This window comes from Tiliqua scincoides, chromosome 7 (assembly GCF_035046505.1).
Source record: "Tiliqua scincoides isolate rTilSci1 chromosome 7, rTilSci1.hap2, whole genome shotgun sequence".
NCBI lineage: Eukaryota > Metazoa > Chordata > Lepidosauria > Squamata > Scincidae > Tiliqua > Tiliqua scincoides.
This window is the reverse complement of record NC_089827.1, coordinates 22,819,679-22,840,683: the sequence shown is the minus strand read 5'-3', so window position 1 is coordinate 22,840,683 and position 21,005 is coordinate 22,819,679. Positions and strand designations below refer to the sequence as shown.

The 21,005-nt window shown below is 43.2% G+C and overlaps 1 protein-coding gene across 1 annotated transcript in view; it reads right to left on the bottom strand.

The window, feature by feature from the left end:
* Window positions 1-340: 340 nt before the first annotated feature.
* Window positions 341-21,005, bottom strand: part of HGF (hepatocyte growth factor) — a 70,579-nt gene continuing 49,914 nt past the window's right edge. Inside the window, exons 10-19 of the mRNA XM_066633704.1 lie at window positions 17,898-18,025; window positions 15,824-15,926; window positions 12,619-12,758; window positions 10,342-10,380; window positions 10,016-10,112; window positions 7,918-7,992; window positions 5,919-6,062; window positions 4,361-4,467; window positions 1,814-1,959; window positions 341-502 (exon numbers count right to left, since the gene is read on the bottom strand). Of these exons, the coding sequence (XP_066489801.1) occupies window positions 341-502; window positions 1,814-1,959; window positions 4,361-4,467; window positions 5,919-6,062; window positions 7,918-7,992; window positions 10,016-10,112; window positions 10,342-10,380; window positions 12,619-12,758; window positions 15,824-15,926; window positions 17,898-18,025 (1,141 nt within the window). The remainder of the gene's footprint in view (window positions 503-1,813; window positions 1,960-4,360; window positions 4,468-5,918; window positions 6,063-7,917; window positions 7,993-10,015; window positions 10,113-10,341; window positions 10,381-12,618; window positions 12,759-15,823; window positions 15,927-17,897; window positions 18,026-21,005) is intronic.

The window sequence follows — 21,005 nt, the reverse complement described above, 5'->3', positions numbered from 1 at the left end:
AAGCTGACCTAACCAGCAGCATATAAGAAACTGGACATTCTAATTCCACAGAACACACAATCATTCAGCAATCATATTTTGCAATTTTACTTCTCCATTCAAGTATCTTCAGGAAATAGGTCACCATACTTGCTTACACCACAGCTCATTTCAGCATTTATATTACACACCAAGAGACAGAACATCAGAAACATCCATAAATATTAACAGAACTTGACTATCAAGTAGCATTTTGTTTGTTTGTAAAGAAAAAGAAACAAGGATCTTTCTACAACACTTTCGTTTCATACTTCCCCAAAAATGTTCCCATGACTGGTATTTGCTTTCTTGGCTGGAGTATTCAGTACGTCATTAAGATTTTATGTATCCATTTGGAGTAGAAGGCCACCCTGACAAAAATTCCGGGTCGTCTGGGTATTGCGCATCCACGCCCGGGAATGATAACTCCCACCACTATTTTAGTTCTGATGTGCTCACAGACCAAAGGACCACCATAATCCCTCTAGAAAGAGAAAAGTAAAAAATAAAATAGGTGGACACAGACAAACATTCACACACATATACACATTTTGTTTAAACTGAGCACAAAATTACAAACTATCTCATGCATAAAGCAGATTCTAATGCAATATCATGCAAGGTATTACATGAATGACAGAATGTTCAACTGCAATTTAACATGATTCCACTAAAAATAAAAATACAACACTTTCTCTGATTTCAGTGGGACTAGGACAGTGGTTCCCAAACTGAGGGTTCATTGCCCACCAGTGGGTCACATAGGTATTTTTGGTGAGTCATGAAAGGCAGATTAGGCTATGTGCTTCAGGGGTTAAACAACCTGCTATTTGGGGAGGAGCAATGCTGCCCAATCACCATTACAGCTACAGAGGCCGATAAAGTGAAACTTTTTTTAGGTGGATCCTGATGCTAAAACCTTTGAGAACCACTGGACTAGGATGTTCTCTCTTCAGGCTATTAGTTGTCTTCTACATATAACAAAAGGTGTTAAAATAAAGGAGGAGCCTCATCAGATTGTGTTGATGGCATAGACTCTACTTAGCTTGGACAATGCTCAATTCTTTTGTTAAGCTTACTATACATTGTAAAAGTATACCTGAACTGGCTTCAAAAAACATCTGCATCCTTTTAACTCAGATTGTCGGAGAGGGAACACTGACTGTCTCCCATCTGACACACAACCACAACTCTTTGCTTGTGGTTAATTGCAAGCAAAATTTTAGATGATTAGGGACAGCTATAGCTTGACCAGATATTCACTGATAGTCATTGACCAAAGAAAATTCACTGATAATAGAACAATAATTTCCATTAGTAATTTCTTTCCATTTTTGGCTTATTAAGTAGGAGCAACATCCAGAGGAATTTACATTTCATCAACAAGGGATTGTGTTGTGGGACAAGAGAGACTGTTGTCTAAGTGAAGGTAGGAATTATCCACTTTATAACTTGACCACATCCAAAAACTTCCACCAGAATAAAGGTACACATGGGGTAACCATTTAAGGTGTTACTTCCTTACTACATGCAATGACTCTCCCCTGAAGCTACAATTAGCCAAAAAGGAAAAAAAAAAACATACAGATGTGTGTGTACCCCCTCCCATCCTATAACTGATTTTAGGAAAAGAGAAATTGCTGGGAGATTTGATCATCACATCACACACAACATCACACTTGTCCTACGTTAGGGGTCATATTGGCCACATTTGTTAAAATCTTAATTCATATTCCCTTTGATTTAGAGATGGAAAAAGTCATTTTGTAAACTTCCAACATCTTTCTTTACTCACCTCACAAGTTCCGCTGCCAATGCTCTCAGCCCTAGCACACATTTCTGACTCTTTCATGACCACCCTTCCTCTGAAATCCTGATTGCAACGCTCATTTCTCACAACAATCATATTTGCTTCTCGAAGTTGCCCATCAAAGGTTCTGTCTAAAGCAAAATACAGAAATGAACAAATGCTGTTCTTTATTCCATGGCCATCTACAAAGAACATGCTGTTCTAACAACAACAAGAGGTCCCAACATTATTTTTTTTATCTATATTGGTTCAAATGAACGAATAAAACAGAACGTGCTGTGATTGGACAAGATGATAAACTAAATTAAATGCACATTTTCAGAGAGAGAGAGAGAGAGAGAGAGAGAGAGAGAGAGAGAGAGAGAGAGAGAGAGTTGAATCTGATTTACACCTCATTCTGACTGTATCTAAAACAGTAATCCTTCAAGTCACTTCTTCAAAAGTCATTCAACTGAAATCATTCTGACCAAATACCACATCCATTTTTATCGTTCAATAGATCTATCATCAATAGAAGGTGAAATTAAGCTTATTAATTCATTTCCCAGAGAATAGTGACAGATAAATATGGTGGAGAAGATCATCCTATGGCCCTACTCACAATTATAACTTTCCTACCCTTAGTTTCCAATGACAATGGGTTATACCCTAAGGCTGCAATCCTAACCCACTTTCCAGCACCTACATAAGGGCACTGCATCTCCTAGGTAAGGAAACATACTTTGAGGAGGCCTCCATGAGTGCCCCCCAACTGCAGGACACAGCACAGGTTCCATTGGCACTGCTATGCCAGTGCTTGAAATGGGTTAGGATTGGGGCCTAAGTTTAATTAGTCATGATTAAGCAAGTACTGAGTCATGTCTAACTTCTTTGTGATGACTAAACTTAAGATAACCCCCTACCAAAATTTAAAAACGAAGTACTATTTCTTTGTTAGACCTAGCTGGTTAAAATGGTAAGATGGGAGATTTTATTATGCACATAAGACAGTGCAGTGTTTTCCAACCAGTAGTACTTCCAGTATAAAAGGTGGTATTTGGCTCCTTAGCCCCAGAGACTGCATAACACTGTTCTGCATGGCCTGACCCCAGCAGAAGTGGTGTAGTGGTGAAAAGGGCCTTCTAAGTGGTGCCATGCCTCTGGAACTTTCTTCCTTGGGAGGCCACCATGTGACTTCTTTCTTCAGCTATTCTTGCTTTAATTTGCTGCATTTTTATGTTATTGTATGCCACTTTGAGGATTTTTTTTTTTTTTTAACTGGAAAGGTGGGATGGAAACATTTTAAATCAATGACAGCCCAATCCTGAGCTGCCCAGAGCGTGGGGCTGCCATGGAGCTGAAAATGGCTGCCACGGCATCCTGAGCACTACTGGGCAGTCGCCGTCAGCTCCTCGGAGGAAGGGGATGTTTATCACCTTCCCCTGGGTAAGGGAAGTAGCACCGCAATAGGGCTACTTGATTTTAGCCACCTTTGGGTCAGCGTAGAATCAAAAGCCTCTGTGTCAGGTGGCGGATACGACACAGGGGGCCAGGATCTGGTCAGTGGAGCTCCACTGGTTCCACCTCCCTCCTGCTTCACTTCCTCCTCCAACACACCTTCTCTCTGTCCTCTCCCTGTCCTCCCCCTGCTCCGGGACGCCGCTTCCCCCCTTCCCCCCAGTCCTCTACTCATCTCTTCGCTGCCCGGAGGTCCACATAACCATGCAGACACGGAGCACCAGTGAACCACCAGCACTGAGCTAGCAGTGGCACTGGGGGCCGCAAACGTACTTTATGGCACGTTTGCGACACTCACCGCCAGTGGAGTGCTGGCGGTGCGAACTCAGGATTGGGCTGTGAATTAGCCACACATGGCTGTACAGTGTCTTGGTCCTTCAAACGTGGCAGCATAGAGAAGAGATTAAGAGACAGTGGCCTCTTCCTGGTTGCTGGGACACCTGTGGAACAAGCCCCCCACTTCTGGCAGCCATCTGTGGTGATCCACTTTGTGCTTGCTTTAAGGGGGCAGAAAGCAGATCAGCATGGGTGCACCTGTAGCAGGCTGGAGGGAGGCAGTGGTCACAGCAGACTCAATGTGAAGGGCGCCCTGAACCTGCTGCCTTATCATCCCGCCCCCCTCCACAATCTGCCACTTATGCAAGCCACATTACTTTGCTCAGTAGATGGGCTGTGCAGAGGATATCATCTTCATCAGTCCTGAACTCACAGTAACAGATCCACTGTGTGAGAGAGACTAAAACCACCTATGGTACACTTACAGCCTAGCTTGACTAACAGGCCTGCATTCTTGTCCTCTGGGGAATCCCCCAAAGACACATTGGTAGCCTTATTGGCAACTTTTTTTTGCTTCCTTCAAAATGCCAGGCAGGAATTTAAATTCACCTCCCAACTTCACTTTCTGCAAAATCTAGCAGCAGCTCTACCTAAAGCATTACACAGTGAGCAGCATGCCACTCCAATGATCGCCCATTCGGAATTCAGATAGTTATGAGTACACATTTGTGTGTTCAGTTCTAAAACAAGATCTCTTACGTCCTGTGTGTCCCCATCCATAAACAACGCAGATGGTGTTTTCTGGAATAGTACACCCCGAAAAGGGGATTCTGATGATAGCCACAACATCATTGAGGACTGCTGGCCTAGAAAGAGAAAACACACTTATTTGTCCTTATTTGTTATATGGGGAAGGGTGTTAAAAATTTTCTGCTTGATTATGTCACTTCCAGTCATGACATCACTTCCAGATCAATGACATCAGCTCCAGTGGGTCTCGACAGATTGTCATTCTAAAAAGTGGGTCCTAGTGCTAAAAACTTTGAAAACCACTGTTCTACCTGCATCCAGGGATTCATTTTCCAGTGTCGGTGGGGGGGGGGGGGAGAATGCATGATCAGGATCAGAACTATGGCATGGATGGAGAGCTAATGTTCCCGATAGACACTGTGGCTGCATGGAATTACATATGCCCTCATGCTATTTTTTTTCCCCAACACAGACCAAATGCACATGTTACAAGCAACATGTATGTTGGCACAAAGGGCGGAACTAAACACAGTCATGGCAAAACTGTGTTACTTAACCTGTGTTTGCCGGCATAAGGGCATGTATTGGCAGAACAATGGCAAAATAGAACAGGTGGGCTTGAGTGATGTTCAGCCTCTCCCTAATGCAATTATCCTTCAGCAAATGTTTTTCTCCCAGTTCAACTGACTCAATTGATGTCAGTGAGATCCAGGCCCCAAGAGGCTCAGCCACAACAGCACTCTCTCTCCTTCCCCCCCTTCTTAGGCTTAGTCTTAGTGGATCCTACTTTCCTTTAAACACACCCACACACACACACCCCACACACACACGCACACACACACACCCTCCCCCCCCAAACTAAATTTTCAAAAAGACTCTTCTCTTTTACTCCCACACAGAGCTAGGGAAACTTTAGTCATGTGCCCTGAGACAGCTCAATAGCTGTCAACAGCTCCCCTTCTGCTTTGAAGAGCTTGGTCCCTTAATGCAGGCAAGCTGCTGTTTTCATGGCTTTCTTATTTACAGAATGGAGGCAACTCTTCCTACTGCCTCTCCAGAGCTTCGTGATGCAGGTGCCCTGCCTGGTTTTCATTGGAAGCCAGCAATGCTTACAGTGAATGGGCGAGCGAGCGAGTGAGTGAGTGTATTGCCTAACTCACTGACTGCTGGAGATGAAAAGAGCAGTGCAGTAAGGCAAGGTACTTTTAGTATGGTGAGGCTCTGCCTCCCCTGATTGCATGTCCTTGGATTACTCCCATTTGGGCAGCAAGGCTGTAGAAAAAGCTAAATGGAAAACAGGGCGTGGGCATGATGCAGGGTAAACAGGGATAAGCACTCATCTTGCTTGTTTTGCAGTTGCACAACCTCTGCATTAGTTTTGGAACTGCAGTTTGATTATGCCAGGACAGGCTATTATATGATTTCCTTAGGGTCAGAGAGGAAAGCATTCAGAGAAAAGACCAGGGCAGTGGTTTGTTTTTAAATCATCTGGAAAAGCCCTTGAAGTAGCCCATAAAAATTCTGATCACAACCAGCAGAAATAAATGTTTGCAAAATTATGACTAACCTGGAAAGTTTCAATAATACCAGATCTGATCCTTCAGGGCCATATACCAGCTGAGAGATATTTCGAACCTGTTTATGTTTCTCTTCATGTGCTCTTTCAACATTATGTATTCCAAGCCAAGCCTGATAGTCTTTGAGATTGTCCCTAGGGAAGGAAAATTTCATTGGCATTTTGAATACAGTAAGCAATGTAGGAATTCAGCCACCACTAGAAGCAAGCTAGTTATTCAACCACAACCTTGACTCCTCCCTGCCTCCCCCTCCCATTACCATGTTAGTATGTCTTGAGTTAGTAGGCTGCAAATGAATATAAATAAAAGTAGCTAAAGGGTCCACCAATGTGAAGGACTATGAGCGTGGTCAAGTGACACTCTGCATCCTTTCTTACTCTTACTTTCTCTTCCTCTGTGTTTAATGCTAGTTGCAGATCTCCTCTGACATTACTGTGGGTTTGTGTTGCACTTTGTCAGCTGTCCAGCACTAGCTTAGTTGGCTAGCTTATAGAATTTACATCCCACCTTTCACATATGCCTCAAAGTAGTTAGGTTGGCCAAGACTGATGAAGGTTTCACAGTGCCTTTGGCTCCCGTTTGGTCAACTATTCTGAGGTACAGGATCTTGCAAGTCATGGGCCAGTCTGATGATTGGTTAGGGGAATCAGAGAAATCTTAGATTCTATACTCTGAGGTTCATGGGTAAGTGAGTTCTGAGACTCTTGGGTACGTGGGTGGGTGTATGGAACTTACTTCTGAGTGGACATGCATGGAATTATGCTCTATATCAGGAGTCTCCAAACTTTTTGGCCAGAAGGCCGCATCAAATATCTGGCGTGGCGTGGAGGGCCGGAAAAAAATTTAAATATAAAATTTAAATAAATAAATTAGAGATGGAACTTAGATGAGTGAATAAATGAATGAATGGGCTCATTCATTCAACCTCTCTGGCCCTCAGAACACCCTCCAGACACAATCAGAGCACAGTTCTGGTCATGTTCAGTTGAGTGGGCCAGAGGTTTTCAGGGGACAAGAGGTTAGCCACGAGCAGGGAAGAGGCTTGCTGCGGGCCACATCTGGCCCCGGGCCAGGGTTTGGAGACCCCTGCTCTAAATCAACAGTCTTCAAAAGTGGAGACTGCTGCACAACAAGAACTCCCTCCCCGTCCTGAGCAGCACTTACTGTTCCGCTCAGAAGTAAATTTCATTGTTTTCAATGGGATACAGTATGTATAGAATTGCAGCCTTAGACTCTCGAAGTGAACCTTGCTTCAGTTCACCGAGCTTTTCACCAGATATAGAACACCACCATAATAAGGTAATATTCTGCAAGTGGAGCTCAAGTGGGAATAAAGTTCAATCCATTTTTTTTAAAACCTGGAAGGATTTGGAAACTCTACCATATAATTGCTGGCATAGTTCATAAAATTCTGTAATTATGAGGACTGTAAACATGTTACACAAACAATTGTCATTTCTATTCAATCTCACTGCAGTTAAATTGCCCATTAACATTAAGACAAATAATTTTGATGCTGCCAATTTCAAATCTAAATTGTTCCCATTTCTGTTGGCTTGAACAGGATTGGTATTGTCTTCCCAATGAAGGAGACACAGCTCTAGTTCCAATTATATTTAAAATTCCAATAGAGTTTTCCTGACGTTCATGTAAACCTTCTGTAGCAATTCACATACATGAATGCCAAGAACAGAAGAATTTTACATTACAAATTCTGATATTCTGGATCCTATTAATGATACAGCCTAAGAAACATCTACAAATCTGGATTGTTGGAACGTTCCATATCTTTATCCCATGCTAAGTTTTGTGTTTTCTAGATGTTTGTCATCAGCAAGCTAATTCCGTTATAAAAAGAAGACAAACATTCTGCAGAATACATGATGATCATGCTACAAAGCTCCAAGGTATCAAAAAGGAAGAGTTTTTGATAAGTCCTGCTCTTGAGAGAACAAAAATTTTAATTTTACTACACAAAAATTTCTTTACCGAGAAGGAAAACACTGTCGGGCTGTTAGGACCCAGGCTTCCTTTACTAATGATCCTCCACATCTATGCTTGCCCCTGCAGGGAGAAAATATTGGAAGAGTTACTCTTGGTCAAAGCTACCAGCACATCCTTCACACCAACTGCATCCCCTCCTGGCTGAAATTTTTGCTAGTTTTATGCGGTTAAGTCATCCTTGCTAGCAAGACAGGTTTTGTATGGACAAGGCTGGAAAATCCAGGCCCCCGGTTGCACAGGTGCTTAACTGTTATTGGGCACAATCCTAACCAGGTCTACTCAGAAGTAAGTCCTATTTCGTTCGATGGGGCTAACTCTCAGGAAAGTGTAGTTAGGATTGCAGCCATTGTTTCCTAAAAATTACAGTTCTTGGGGGGGGGGGGGAAATCCCTGCCCAGGGCAAATTACTAACAATATAATATCTGCTTTTGCAAATCTGAAATATTTTTGCAGTCCTGTGCATGAGTAGCCACTATACTGCAGCAGGAAGGAATTTATCTCCCATCATGCAAACTGTGGTTTTCGTTTTTGTGCACTGCTTGAGAAAAAGCACAGCACAACTGGAAAGCAAGTGCTATGGACTGGATGAGGGCTCACCAGAACTTGGCCTGTGGGCTGGATCTCGTATTCGCCAAAATCCCTCCCCTTTGTGAGTGGCACTTATTGTTCTGCTGCTCTGCCGTTTCATTCTTCACCCGTCTGGGCATAGGGATGCTCTGGACAGTCACAGCTCTGGCCCATGTCCCAGCAGGCTTTGCAACAAGATGTCCAAGCCATAGAAATGACTGTCCAGAGCATCACTATGCCCACATGGGTAAAGAACAAAGCAGCAGAATGGTAAGTGCTGTTCAGGATGGGAAAGGAATTTTCATTGTGCAGCGGTCTCCAGTTTGGAGACCACTAGTCTGGATCGTGTAGACCTCTAGTTAACCCCAAGAGTAAATGAACTGAGTGAGCAAGGACTGGAATACCCAGGTTCGACTCAAGACCCACCTATCACAGATGAGGCCCGTCAAGAAGGCACTGCACCTGTACATGAAAGGAATCTTGAGCAGGAACTCACATTTTGTATTAACTGTGGTGATAAAGCACTTGAACAGGCATCTACTAAAGTGAGGAGTCTGAGTCCTATCCAATTTCCCCTACACTGATGCAGTGGTGTCAGCGCAGGCTATGCTGAATCCTATGTGGGAGGTTGCAATGCTGGAAGTCTCCTTGGGGTAAGGGGACATTTGTCCCCTCATACCAGAATAAGGCCTATGGTACTTGCACCTGCTAAATAGCCAGTACAAGTCCATGTTATCTTTTGTGTCAACATATCTGGCGTCAGAAGGGGAACAGGGTATGGCAGCGTTCTTCAACCTTGGGGCCAGGATCCCAACAGGGTTGCAAAGCCTCAGTTGTGGGGTTGCAGCAACTTATGGGAATGAAAAAGGCTGAAGATCACTGTACTAGAGCACCACCAGGTGGAGGAATCTGATGTATCCCTTCAGGCATCAGGAGAGTGCATCCCTATTAAGCTTCAACTGTTACCCTGCAGATGCCTGATCTTGTCTGATCTTGGAAGCTAAGCAGGTTCAGGTCTGGTTAGTACTTGGATGGGAGACCGCCTGGGAATACTGGGTGCTGTAGAAGGTTGCCAACAACCCCAGTCCTGCTCAGGCTCTTAGCAACTGTGGTAAAATAGCTTTCACTAGTGCCAGGTCACTTTTTTCTGTTCTCTCCAACAAGAATATTTGATTACAGTGAACAGTGCTAGGAGGGCATTATGGGGGCGGGTAGTGGGTGGTGAGGGGGCGAAGCTGGGCAAATAGGATCCTGGGAAGGGGTGGGATCTACAGTGGGGTTCCCATACTTTATTCATTTATTTTATTTATTTATTTATTGGGGTCGTGGAACTAAAACGGGTAAAGACCACTGGCATACGGCATCCTGGTTTCTCCTACCACTTCTTAATAAAAAAAATCCTGGTGAGAAACATGCCAAGACTTTTCCAATCATTGCTCACAAACTTTAAAGCCCATCTTCGCACTTCTAAAGTTGATATCATTTTTTACAAATGGTCTCAGCAAGAAATAGTTACCTGTATTTCAAACTAACCATCCATCCTTTGTCAGGTTGGGCTGGGATTCCATTAACAACTCTCAATTGTTTTGTTGAGGCACAAGGAATGACAGCAACTGAAAGATTTAATTATTAAGTTACATCAAACTCTGTTCTGCATGTAAGGCTTTGAAGAGCTTATGCCAATACAGGTGTGCATCACTTAACATTATCCAATCCTCTTTGTATTGTATTAAAATTTTAAACTGATTTTCTGTAAGTTTGATGTCAGCTGCCTTGAACGCCCAAAAGTAGCAGGGGAAAGGCAGGACAAAAATATATTAAATAATTATGAACATTACTTACGGTCTAAATTGCTCATCAGAGGAGCTGCATCACCGTCACCTAAACAGATAACAGAATGCAATCACACAGTGATAATTCTGGTTAAATACCCTTCATGTACAAGTATAAAATGTGTGCAGAGGTTATGCTTATGGTCTGGAATGAGTGTAAATGATCTTCCCAAACCAAAGCTACAATGAACTTCATAATACTTTCCACTTCCACCCATATCTGAGGCCATATACATCCAGTGCAACTCGTGCAAGGAAAGCACCCTACAGGTAGACCACAGCTGCGATACAAGGACATCTGCAGGAGGGATCTGAAGGCCTTAGGGATGGACCTCAACAAGTGGGAAACCGTGGCCTCTGAGTGGCCCGCTTGGAGGCAGGCTGTGCAGCATGGCCTTTCCCAGTTTGAAGAGACACTTTGCCAACAGTCTGAGGCTAAGAGGCAAAGAAGGAAGGCCCATAGCCAGGGAGACAGACCAGGGACAGACTGCACTTGCTCCCGGTGTGGAAGGGATTGTCACTCCCGGATTGGCCTTTTCAGCCACACTAGACGCTGTGCCAGAACCACCTTTCAGAGCGCGATACCATAGTCTTTCGAGACTGAAGGTTGCCAATACTATACATACAGTACTTTTCAGATATTTGGAGACAGTTATTGTTAAGCTGTGAAAGCTTGCAAATACACACATGTTAATTTAACTATTAACATTACCGCTAATACATTAATATAATATAATTAATTGGTTATCTGAAAACTGCTAACAGAGTTATGAGGTACCTTTGAAGTGCCAGTTCTCTTATATTTAGCAGGTAGAGAGCAAGTGCCCTAGATGCTTCACTGGCATTTCTTCTGTATTTTTTTTAATTAAATATTTTTAAATTAAAATTTTTTTAAAAAATATTTTAATTTTTTTTTTAAACATTTTGGGAGACATTTTCAAATTATTTTTGCTATATAAACTGCTCTGAGAACTTTTTTGTTGAAAGATGAGTCACAAAGTTGGAAGCGACCTAAGAGATCATTGAGCCCAACCCTCACCAATGCAGGCAGACCAGAACTAGAAAGTCTCTGATTTAGAAAGATGCTACAAAAATATTCTTAAACATGAATTATTCTCCTATTCCCCTCCCCCAATGTCAGCAAACTAAACAAGGGCTTTCTTTCCTTCCATACTGCAAACATCAAAACTTATATAAATAAGTATAGGTGCGCCCCCATATCCACGGGTATTTCATTCAATCTGCTGAAATGGGGGAATGACTCCCCCCCCCCACTGCAGAGGCAAGTGGAGCTCCATAGCCTCTGCCAGGCTCAGAATGACTGTAAGAAGTGAAAAAAATGTCACTTCCGGGTTTTTGGGAGGGCTTCCCTGGCCCTCATAACGCCTTTTAAAGGCATAAAAACATCACTTCTGGTTTTGCCAAAAAACTGAAGTGATTTTTTCACTTCTTACAGTCATTCTGAGCCTGACAGAGGCAGTTGCCTCTGCTGGGCTCAGAAGACCCTCCAGAGGACAGGGGAGCTCTGTTTCCCTTGAGTCCAGAGGAGGCATGGAGTGGGTGTAGATCTCTGATCCACAGATAAGCAAAACTGCAGATACAGGATCGGAGGACACGGGGGGGGGGCCTATAGTAGCTAAGAGTCATGTCCTATTCTACCCCCCCCCCCACACTGATGCAGAGGTGCCAAAATGGCTACTACTGTGTCCATGCATACCAATACATACCACTGAACAATTGTTTCCTTACCTGGGGTAAGTCGTGGAATTGGATTTGGGAAGGGGGTTAGGATTCTAACCCCCAGAAATAGGGGCAGCAGCAGAATCCTAACCCCCTTCCTGAATCCAATTCCACAACTTACCCCAAGTAAGGAAACAATTGTCCAGAAACCTGCCCCCTTTCCAGATCCAATCAACACACCTCTGCCTTGTCAATGCATCATTTGCCCCCCCTCCCCATTCTGCCTTCCCCCACCTCCTGCCGTCTGCCACCCTATCTTCAGGGATGGGCAGCTGCGGATCTACTGTCACTGGTGGGAAGGCTGAGTAGCCCACTGCCAGATAGCCTTTCATGGCTGAAGCAGTCAGAGCCAACCTGGCTGGCCCAGGTAGGACTGGGCTGTAACTAACTTTTCCCCCCATTTCATTCTCATCAACAGCAGAGGATGAGGACTTTTTAAAACTCTCAGCCTGGACACAGGACAATGTATACTTGCTGTTGATTTTAGGCAGCTTCCAGCATTTCTGCAGTGACATCAGCCAGTCATTTATTTTTATTGAGCACTTACATCTAGATATAGGGCAATAGTCCCAGGGGATCAGAGGGTCGCGTGTGTAACACCAGGGTCCATGAGCATCATCACCTGGATTACGGCAATAATTTTTCTTCAGCTTGCTAATATCTGGTTCTCCATATATTGGTAGATGCCTATAAAGAAAAATATGTGCAAAAAGTCACTACGCTTTATTCTCATAGATGATATTCATTTCTATGCACTGTCCATGTGCTAGTTGCTTTACACAGAGAGAGTGAAGACACAGAGCCATGTCCTGATGGCACACAATCTACAGAGATACAAGGGAGGCAACAGATGGGAGGGAACAGAATAAGAACATAAGAGCCTTGCTGGATCAGCCCAAAGGCCCATCTAGTCTGGACCTTCCTGTATCTCATAGTGGCCCACCAGATACCTCAGGGAGCACAACCTGGTACCCTCCCTTGCATATGAATGAAAAGAAAAACTGAGGAAGAATATTCAGTCATTTATCATGTACACTTACCTATGCTTAGTAACCATATAATCTGGGGACTGGGGACAGACTTTGTGAAAAATGTGGTTGAGGATGAATTGGAAAGAAATAAGGGAAGTTGCATAACAGATGTTGTGGAAGAAGGTTCCAGGCACAGGGGGAAGCAAGAGAGAAAGGGTGGTTTAAGGATAGGTTTAAGCAGAATGCCATTGACTGGCTGAGAGTGATAGAGCATGACAATTGGAAGTCCTAAGTTGGGGCAATGAGGGTGCAGAGATAAGGGGGAACAAGGACAAGGGGATTGCAGATGGAAAAGATAAATGCTTATCCAAGTTCTGGAAGGGAACAAGAATACAGGAAACCCCCCTCCCGGTATCCATGGGTCCCATATCCACCATTTCACTTGTCTGCAATTCTCAAATTTCCCCCATAGCACTCATGGCTCATCTCTCTGTTTGCAAATGCTTTTTGCCTCCTTTAGCTTTGGAACACTTTGGAAAAGGAAGCAAAAAGTGAGAACCTAGACATGTAGCTGCTAGAAGCTACACTAGAGGAGGCAACAGTGAAAACACTAATAGGAAGCAGAGTCTAGCATTCTCGCTGAGCAAAGTCAAAAAGACATAAATAACCCATAATAAATACATTAAGACATAATTTATAAATATTATAATATTATAAATATTATAATAATATGATAAATAAATAAATAAAGACATAAATTTTCCTGAATATTTGTTAACATTGTACATCATTTTTGCAGTGATGGCATTCACCCTTCAGGCTTTAGGGCCAGAAGCTATTAAGAAATTCCATTTGAATTTTAGAAGTAGCATAGCAGCTGCAGCAAGCGAATACAATATGTCCCAATTAAAAGTCAGATCCTTTTCACACAAGAAATCTGAAGCACCGTCATCCTAAAAACCAGTGTGGAATAAAGGGCAAATTGTTGGGTTAGAATCAAGGAAACCTGGGTTCAAATCCTGTTCAGATTTGAAGCAAACTGTGTGCATTTTGGCTGATCACTCTCAGCATAACCAACCATGTACAGTTGCCAGTAAAGTTCCCCTGAGCTGAGCAGCAGGCATTTTTATTTTTAAACAACAGTTTCTTAAAGTTTAAAAGGAGTAGAACTCCCTGTGATGACTAGGAGTAACAAATTACACATATTCTATTTGTATTCATTTGTCACTCTAGCCTAGGTATTCATTTTGAAACAAAGGAAATTTATCAGAATGGGCTCCATTCAATATTTTTTTCATTTCTTACAGAAGAAGCGCACAACTCCTCAATATGCTAATATGGACTCTCATGGGAAAGAGGAGAGCCCATGATAAGTAAATGTTTTTATTGAGCACTGAAACTAAGTATAATTCCTAGATCTCTTCCTCTTTCTTGTGTATAATGGAAATGTAGAGTGAAGCAAGCTCAAACACAAAGGAAATTCGTGCCAAATCAATTTTCATGGACATTAATTATAACGGTAAAGTATTCTACTAAAAATTTATTGTCCTTCCAGTGGTGTAGCAATGGAGGTGGTCCTTCCCTAGTACCATCCATTAAAGGGTGCTAAGGGTGCCAGCATTGCATCCCCCCACAGCTGTGCCAACTTCAGGCATGCATCAGCCCAGCCAGCAGGAGTCTCAGTTGTCACTGAAGAGCAGGAAGCAGAAGAGTCAGCAGTACTCATCTTGGCTGTATTATTATTATTATTAACAGTATTTATATAGCGCTTTTCAAGAAAAGTTCACAAAGCTGTTTATAGAGAAAAATCAAATAAGCATGTTGGCTGTAGCCAACATACATTTGCACCTGGCGTGCCACAGCCAGCTTCTCCTCCCTCTGACAGTGAAAGCTTGGCAACCTGGAAGTGACATGAGCCACGATGGTGTCCTCACGTTACCACCAAACGTGTGGTTTGCCAAGCTCTGCGCTGAGAGACGCCACCTCCAGTGATGCCGCTGTCTCCTCCAATACAACTTCATTTTAATATCAAATTACTAAATGGTGCACCAAACTATATAGCAATTCTCCTAAACAAGAGAAGGAAGGCAAAGAAGGAAGGCCCATAGCCAGGGAGACAGACCAGGGACAGACTGCACTTGCTCCCAGTGTGGAAGGGATTGTCACTCCCGAATCGGCCTTTTCAGCCACACTAGACACTGTGCCAGAACCACCATTCAGAGCACGATACCATAGTCTCTTGAGACTGAAGGTTGCCAACTACTATAGTAATTCTACATCTTTACACCTTGTTATGGGCAACTGAAAGCAGACAAAGCTTTGCACTTTATAGGAAAAAAAATCTGAAACTTGCACACTTGAATTTTCAAACTGAGTAGTAAGGCCAATGCTTTTAATATACTTCACCAGTGATTTTCAACCTTTTTCATCAGATGACACACTGACAAGGTACAAAAATTTTCAGGGCACAGCATCTGTTTTTTGACAAAGTACACCTCACTGCCAGCAGGGGGCTCACATACTCAAAGGCCCTACTAATAAATTACCCTCCCCAAACTCCTGTAGCACACCTGGGGACTATTCACAGCACACCAGTGTGCTGCAGAACACCAGCTGAAAACTCTATTCTACAAAAAAAGAAAAAAAATACAAACCTAATGTTGAAGAGACTAAAAACATTTTACTAATGAAAATGTGAAAGCTATTTTGCCAATATATTGAAGTAATGCATAAGGAGGATGTAGAATATATTATTTTTCTTGAAATTAATTGTGTGCTTACCTCCTTAAATCTTGGATGTTTTCATCCCACATGGAGCAAGTTAAGCCAAACCTTGTGTGGGCCAAAGTCCCCATGTAATTCGTCCCATTCCCTCGATAGCACTCTACATAAAGAATGTTCATTAATAAGTTGTAAATAGAGTCATTGAACTACTCTCTCTTAAGGTGAAGAAGAATCACTTTAAAAATTCAGATAATTGAATCCTGAAATTTAGGTTCACAAACACAGCCAAGAAATACATTAATGAAAGTAAATATTTCTAAATATATATGAATGTAAGCACTGTGTGAAATCTACACGCATAAATAAGTAGCTTGAAAGTAAATAAGTGACTTAGTTTTGCTCTTTGCTACAGATGTGCTGGGAACTTTTTTCCATGTAAAAGTAGTTTATTGACTATAAATTTGACAAGGTCATCCAATGCATTAACATATCTAAAGGCTACCAATATATCTTTAATTTTGCAATTTAAATCCAGTTGTTTTCAGCAGCCTATAGAATGTATCTTTAACTAGTTAAGAAGTCCACCTTGGTTTTAGGATGGACAATTAAATGCTAGAGTTCCTCATTCTCATGACAATATGCATTCCCTCATCCCTAAGGGGGAGTATTGCCAGTCTCAATAGCCTGCCATTTTTTAAACAAAAAGTTGGGCTAGCTTGGACAATATTTCATCCCCTGAACATGCCCTATGTGTTAAACACATGAACACAAAGATATCCTGGTCCCTCCCGTCACACTTCTTTTAAATCTCCCTAACTGGGTTGGAGTGGGGGGGGGGCAGGTTTCATTCAAACCCTCCTCTGAACTTGCCACTACACCTAAATTAAAATAGATTTAGCAGCATATGTTGTCCCTCACATTTGCAGAAATTTTAAAGGAATGCAGGAAAAATGAAAGAAGGGACCAAGATGCAAGTGAGCTAGTCATTTAATAGACAGGGCCCAATTTAAGTGATAAAATATTGTTCAAACCAACTCATTGTAGTTTATTTCAAATATGTATAACTGGCCAACATAGATTTAAAAAAAAAAAAAATTCCACCACTGGTTGGTAAATCCTGTGAATGTTAATACACCAGCAGCGCAATTGTAATGCTGCCCTGAGCCAGCACAAGTCACTTGTGCAGGCTCCCAAGTGTTGCAATGTGCCGTAAAGCATGTTCCCAGCTACTTGGGAACAGGCTGGGCCATAGCACAGACTTGCACTGGCCCCATGGAGCCGGAGTGGCACCAGGACAGCATGAGTTTGCACCAGCCCAGGCAGACCAGCACATGGGTGGGAGAGGACTGAGAGAGGGAGGAACAGAGACAGAGAGGGTGTGTTTCAGGGCTGGGAAGAGGGCAGCCCAGGGGCAGATGGGCCCAGGAGGGGGGTGGGGCTGGCTCAAGCAGCATAACTTGGGCCACTTGGATTTGTGCCCGCGATTTTGCAGGTGCAGATCTGAATAACCCCATAGGGCTGCCTGTGGCGTTGCTCGGGGTAAAGGGACTAAAATCCCTTTACCCGAGTTGTGCCCCAGGCCTCACCAAACTGGCACTGGATACAGTGCAGGCCAGTCAGCCTGCCTGTTCCACCGCAGGTTAGGATTGTGCCCTGTAACTTCTAATAGTCTAGCAATCATAGGATGCCTATTTTAACCATTATATCATGACACACCGATACTGCAGGCTCATCTTTCAGACTGACCATGCGACACATCCACATACAATGCAAACAGGTGGACAACCCAGGCACGCAGGGATTTGGATTACATTAGATGCACATCACATCCCACTGAGAAAGCCTCTATGCAAAAACTCCAGGCGCATCTGCAGAAAATAAACACTGAAGGGCCTGGCACTCAGACAGGAGTTGCTTTGTAGTGCCTCTCTTTTAAAAAGTTACAACATGTGCACAGAGCATCCAAGGTTCAACTACCGCCCATCACGTCGTACATGGCTTGCCAACAAGCATCCCCCCCACACACTCCTATTAGCCTGACAGTGACATGTGTTTCATAGCTATCACTTTGGAGGACCTTAATACCACCCATTGGACATGACAACATTCTTCTCTCTCTTGCACAACTTACCTTGCCCACTTGGCTCATCGCATTTTGGTATTTGTGAGCAGTACCCAATGCGAATGTTTGGGTTAGTCGTAAAACACCAGGGGGCCTCTGATCCATCTGGATTTCGGCAGTAGTTTTCTATTAAGTTCCTGCATTTAAAACAAAACACCACAATGTATTACCCTATGCCAGACACGCTGCTGCTGTTTTTCCACTGCTTTTATACCCCAAGTTAGCAATAATAAAAGCTGCTTGACATCTCTGCTTCACTGAGTTTATACTGCAGAAAGATCTGGATGGAAGGGGGGAGGAAGCATGCACATGCTAATAAAATTTGACAATTGCAAGTAGAAGAAAGCAACTTATTTTCAATACATCTTTTCCACCCCCAATGGATCTAGGATTTCATATGGTGCTGGGGTATTTTCAATACAATCCATTCTCAAGCCACTGGACATACAGCCACTGTTGTTTCAGACAGGTTTCTCCTACCACAAAATTCTTTCATTCAAATTGCTATCAGACACATCTGAACCCCATTAGAATCCTGCTTTCAGACATATACCAACAATAAACCACCCATTAGCAGACTGGATCTGTGCAGTTATACAGGAAGGGTCCCTTTACTGTTATCACTGATTTAATTAGGAAACTGAAACTTAAGAGCATGAAAGGCAATTAGAAATCTTATACAAGTGTTAGCTTTAGAATGAAGGTTTAACAGTTAGGGGGGCTCTGTAAAATAAGGTCTTGGTCTGTATTAAGCTGTCAAGCTCTGGAATGGCAAGTGTTACACCGTACTCTCTATTCTCCAGAAAATACCAGTCAGGTCCTATGGAGTCTTTAGTTTCAAAGGGCTTTTTTGCCATCTGGAACAATGTTTGATAATTTTCTACAAAGCTTCATCTTACTAACATGAGATGTCCTTATCAGGCAGTCTTATAAGAAAAAGCCTGGGCTGGGTCTGATGTTATATTTTCCTACGTGCATTTTTTTTTTTAAATAAAGGTTAAGTAAAAAAAATTGTTGCGAAATGCCCTAAGAAGCAGATCCGGTATAAGTTTGCACTCAGGTATAAGTTTCTCAATTCTCCATCCCCATAGGATTGCATTGAGAAAGGTGCACCCCACTTGGTGTCCTCCCTGGCCCCAGGGAAAGAAGAGTAGAAACAAAAGAGGGGTTGCTGGCCTAACAACCAGGTTCCCCAACCAGGCCTTAGAGTTTAGTGTGGGGAGAGAGGGCTGCTTCAATCCTCTTCTTCCTCCTTCACCTGTCTCCTGGCTGCTCCCCTGGTCTTACTCCAGCCCCACAGTAACAGAAATAAGGCAGCTTGTCCAGAAACCTCTCATCACCATCCCTTAGTGCCTTATGAAGCCCTGGGCCCTCCCCTATCTGGTTGGCTCCCTCCCATCCCCACCATCAACTCCATTTGGTCCAGCCATTGTGTTAAAGGGCCAGCATCACCCCAGAGTAGGGAGGCCCTCATCCTGCGTGAAGCAGCTTATCCTGTGCCTTGGCAGCCAGGGGGACAATGAAAGGGCCAGATGTACAACCATGTGTTGGCCATACAGTGCCAGCAGATGCTCCCCTCCCAGGGTTGTGATGGGACAGCTGGAGTCCTCAAGAGGGTGGGGCAAGTCCAGACGTGGACATCAGGTTTGCATTTTCTAACATTATATGTGCCTCTTCACCCACGTATACAGATCTTCACCCCTCTGAGCTACTTCCCTACACAAATGTTTTTTTTTTAATTTCGAGTAGGAAAAACTAAAACCAAGGTTACTGTTGTAGAGCTATTCCAGTATTCTAGTCAAGTGATAGTACTGAGAAACAGGAGTGTTTTCCTAGGGAAATGGGCCAAATTGCAAATGCTGACTTCTATTTCTGAAATGCCTAATTGAAACCCTCCAAGGAGTGAAGTGGATGTTTCGTCTGAGAAAATGCTGAGGACCAGACCCCTAGTCTGCTTTCTCAGTGGGTTCAAGAGGTTTTCAAAAAAGGATTTATAGAGGTTATTTCCATATCAGTGCTGCTTTAAGTAAAAATTATGAAATTGGCTGACTGTTCCGGAAAAAAAAGCAACATATTACATTTGGTGCATGCTTTTCTTTAAAGCATGTTACACATATTTGGCTGAACTCTTGAAATCATATATTGCCAACCCATTGGTTGCACAGAGAAAGAGTCTTACTTCAGAATAAGAGCCCTAGGAATTTCATATCCCTATCCTTTAGCTTTAAGAGACTAACAGTGAAATCCTATGCTTTTCTACTCAGAGAGTGCATCACTGAGTTCAGTGGAACAGTAAGTTCCACTGAACTTACTGTCTGCTAAGTGTATATAGGATTGCAGGCTCATTCTGTGATCTGAACAGTAGCATACCCGACAGGGGGGAAGGGAGTCAAATGCCCCAGGGGCCAGGCTTGAGGGGTCCCGAGCTGCCATCCACTCCCTGTGGCAGCCCCTCCCCGTGGCACTCAGTTGGATGCTGATAATAATCAGCGCGCCGATCTGAAGCCCACCCTGAGGGCCTTCTCCAGAGGCGTTCTGAGGGCCGGGGAAGCCATACACAGCTTCCCCAGCCCTCTAATGCCTTCTAAGCGCAAAAAAAAAATCATCACTTCTGGTTTTTGACCAAAAATGACAATTCTCAGCCCTTAGAAGGCATTCTGAGGGCCAGGAAAGCCATAGGCGGCCTCTCTGGCCCTCAGAACGCAACTGGGGAGAGGCAGAGGGCACGGAGCGGAGGCACCTTTTATTCTAAATGCCTCATTCCTTAGCAAGTTTGAGTTTGAGCTCAGAGGCTCTGTTGGTTTTAATTCGACTCACTGTCAAGTAACTTCCATCATGAAAAATGTAACCAAAGATATACATTCCCACCTTTCTATGGAGTTGAGTGGTCCAAGTCCAGAGACCCATGGGAGCTAACTGGATTCTGGGACGCTATGGAAATTTTTTTTTCTCTCAGTGATGGCAATGGCCGTTTTATTCATAAGTCAACCAATTCATTAATAAAACAGCTATTGTCATCACAAGGAAAAAAAAATCATAAGTCAACCAATTTTTTTTTTTTCAAATCTATAAAGTTTTGAATGATCTGCCCAGCACACAGCACCAAGGCAATCACAA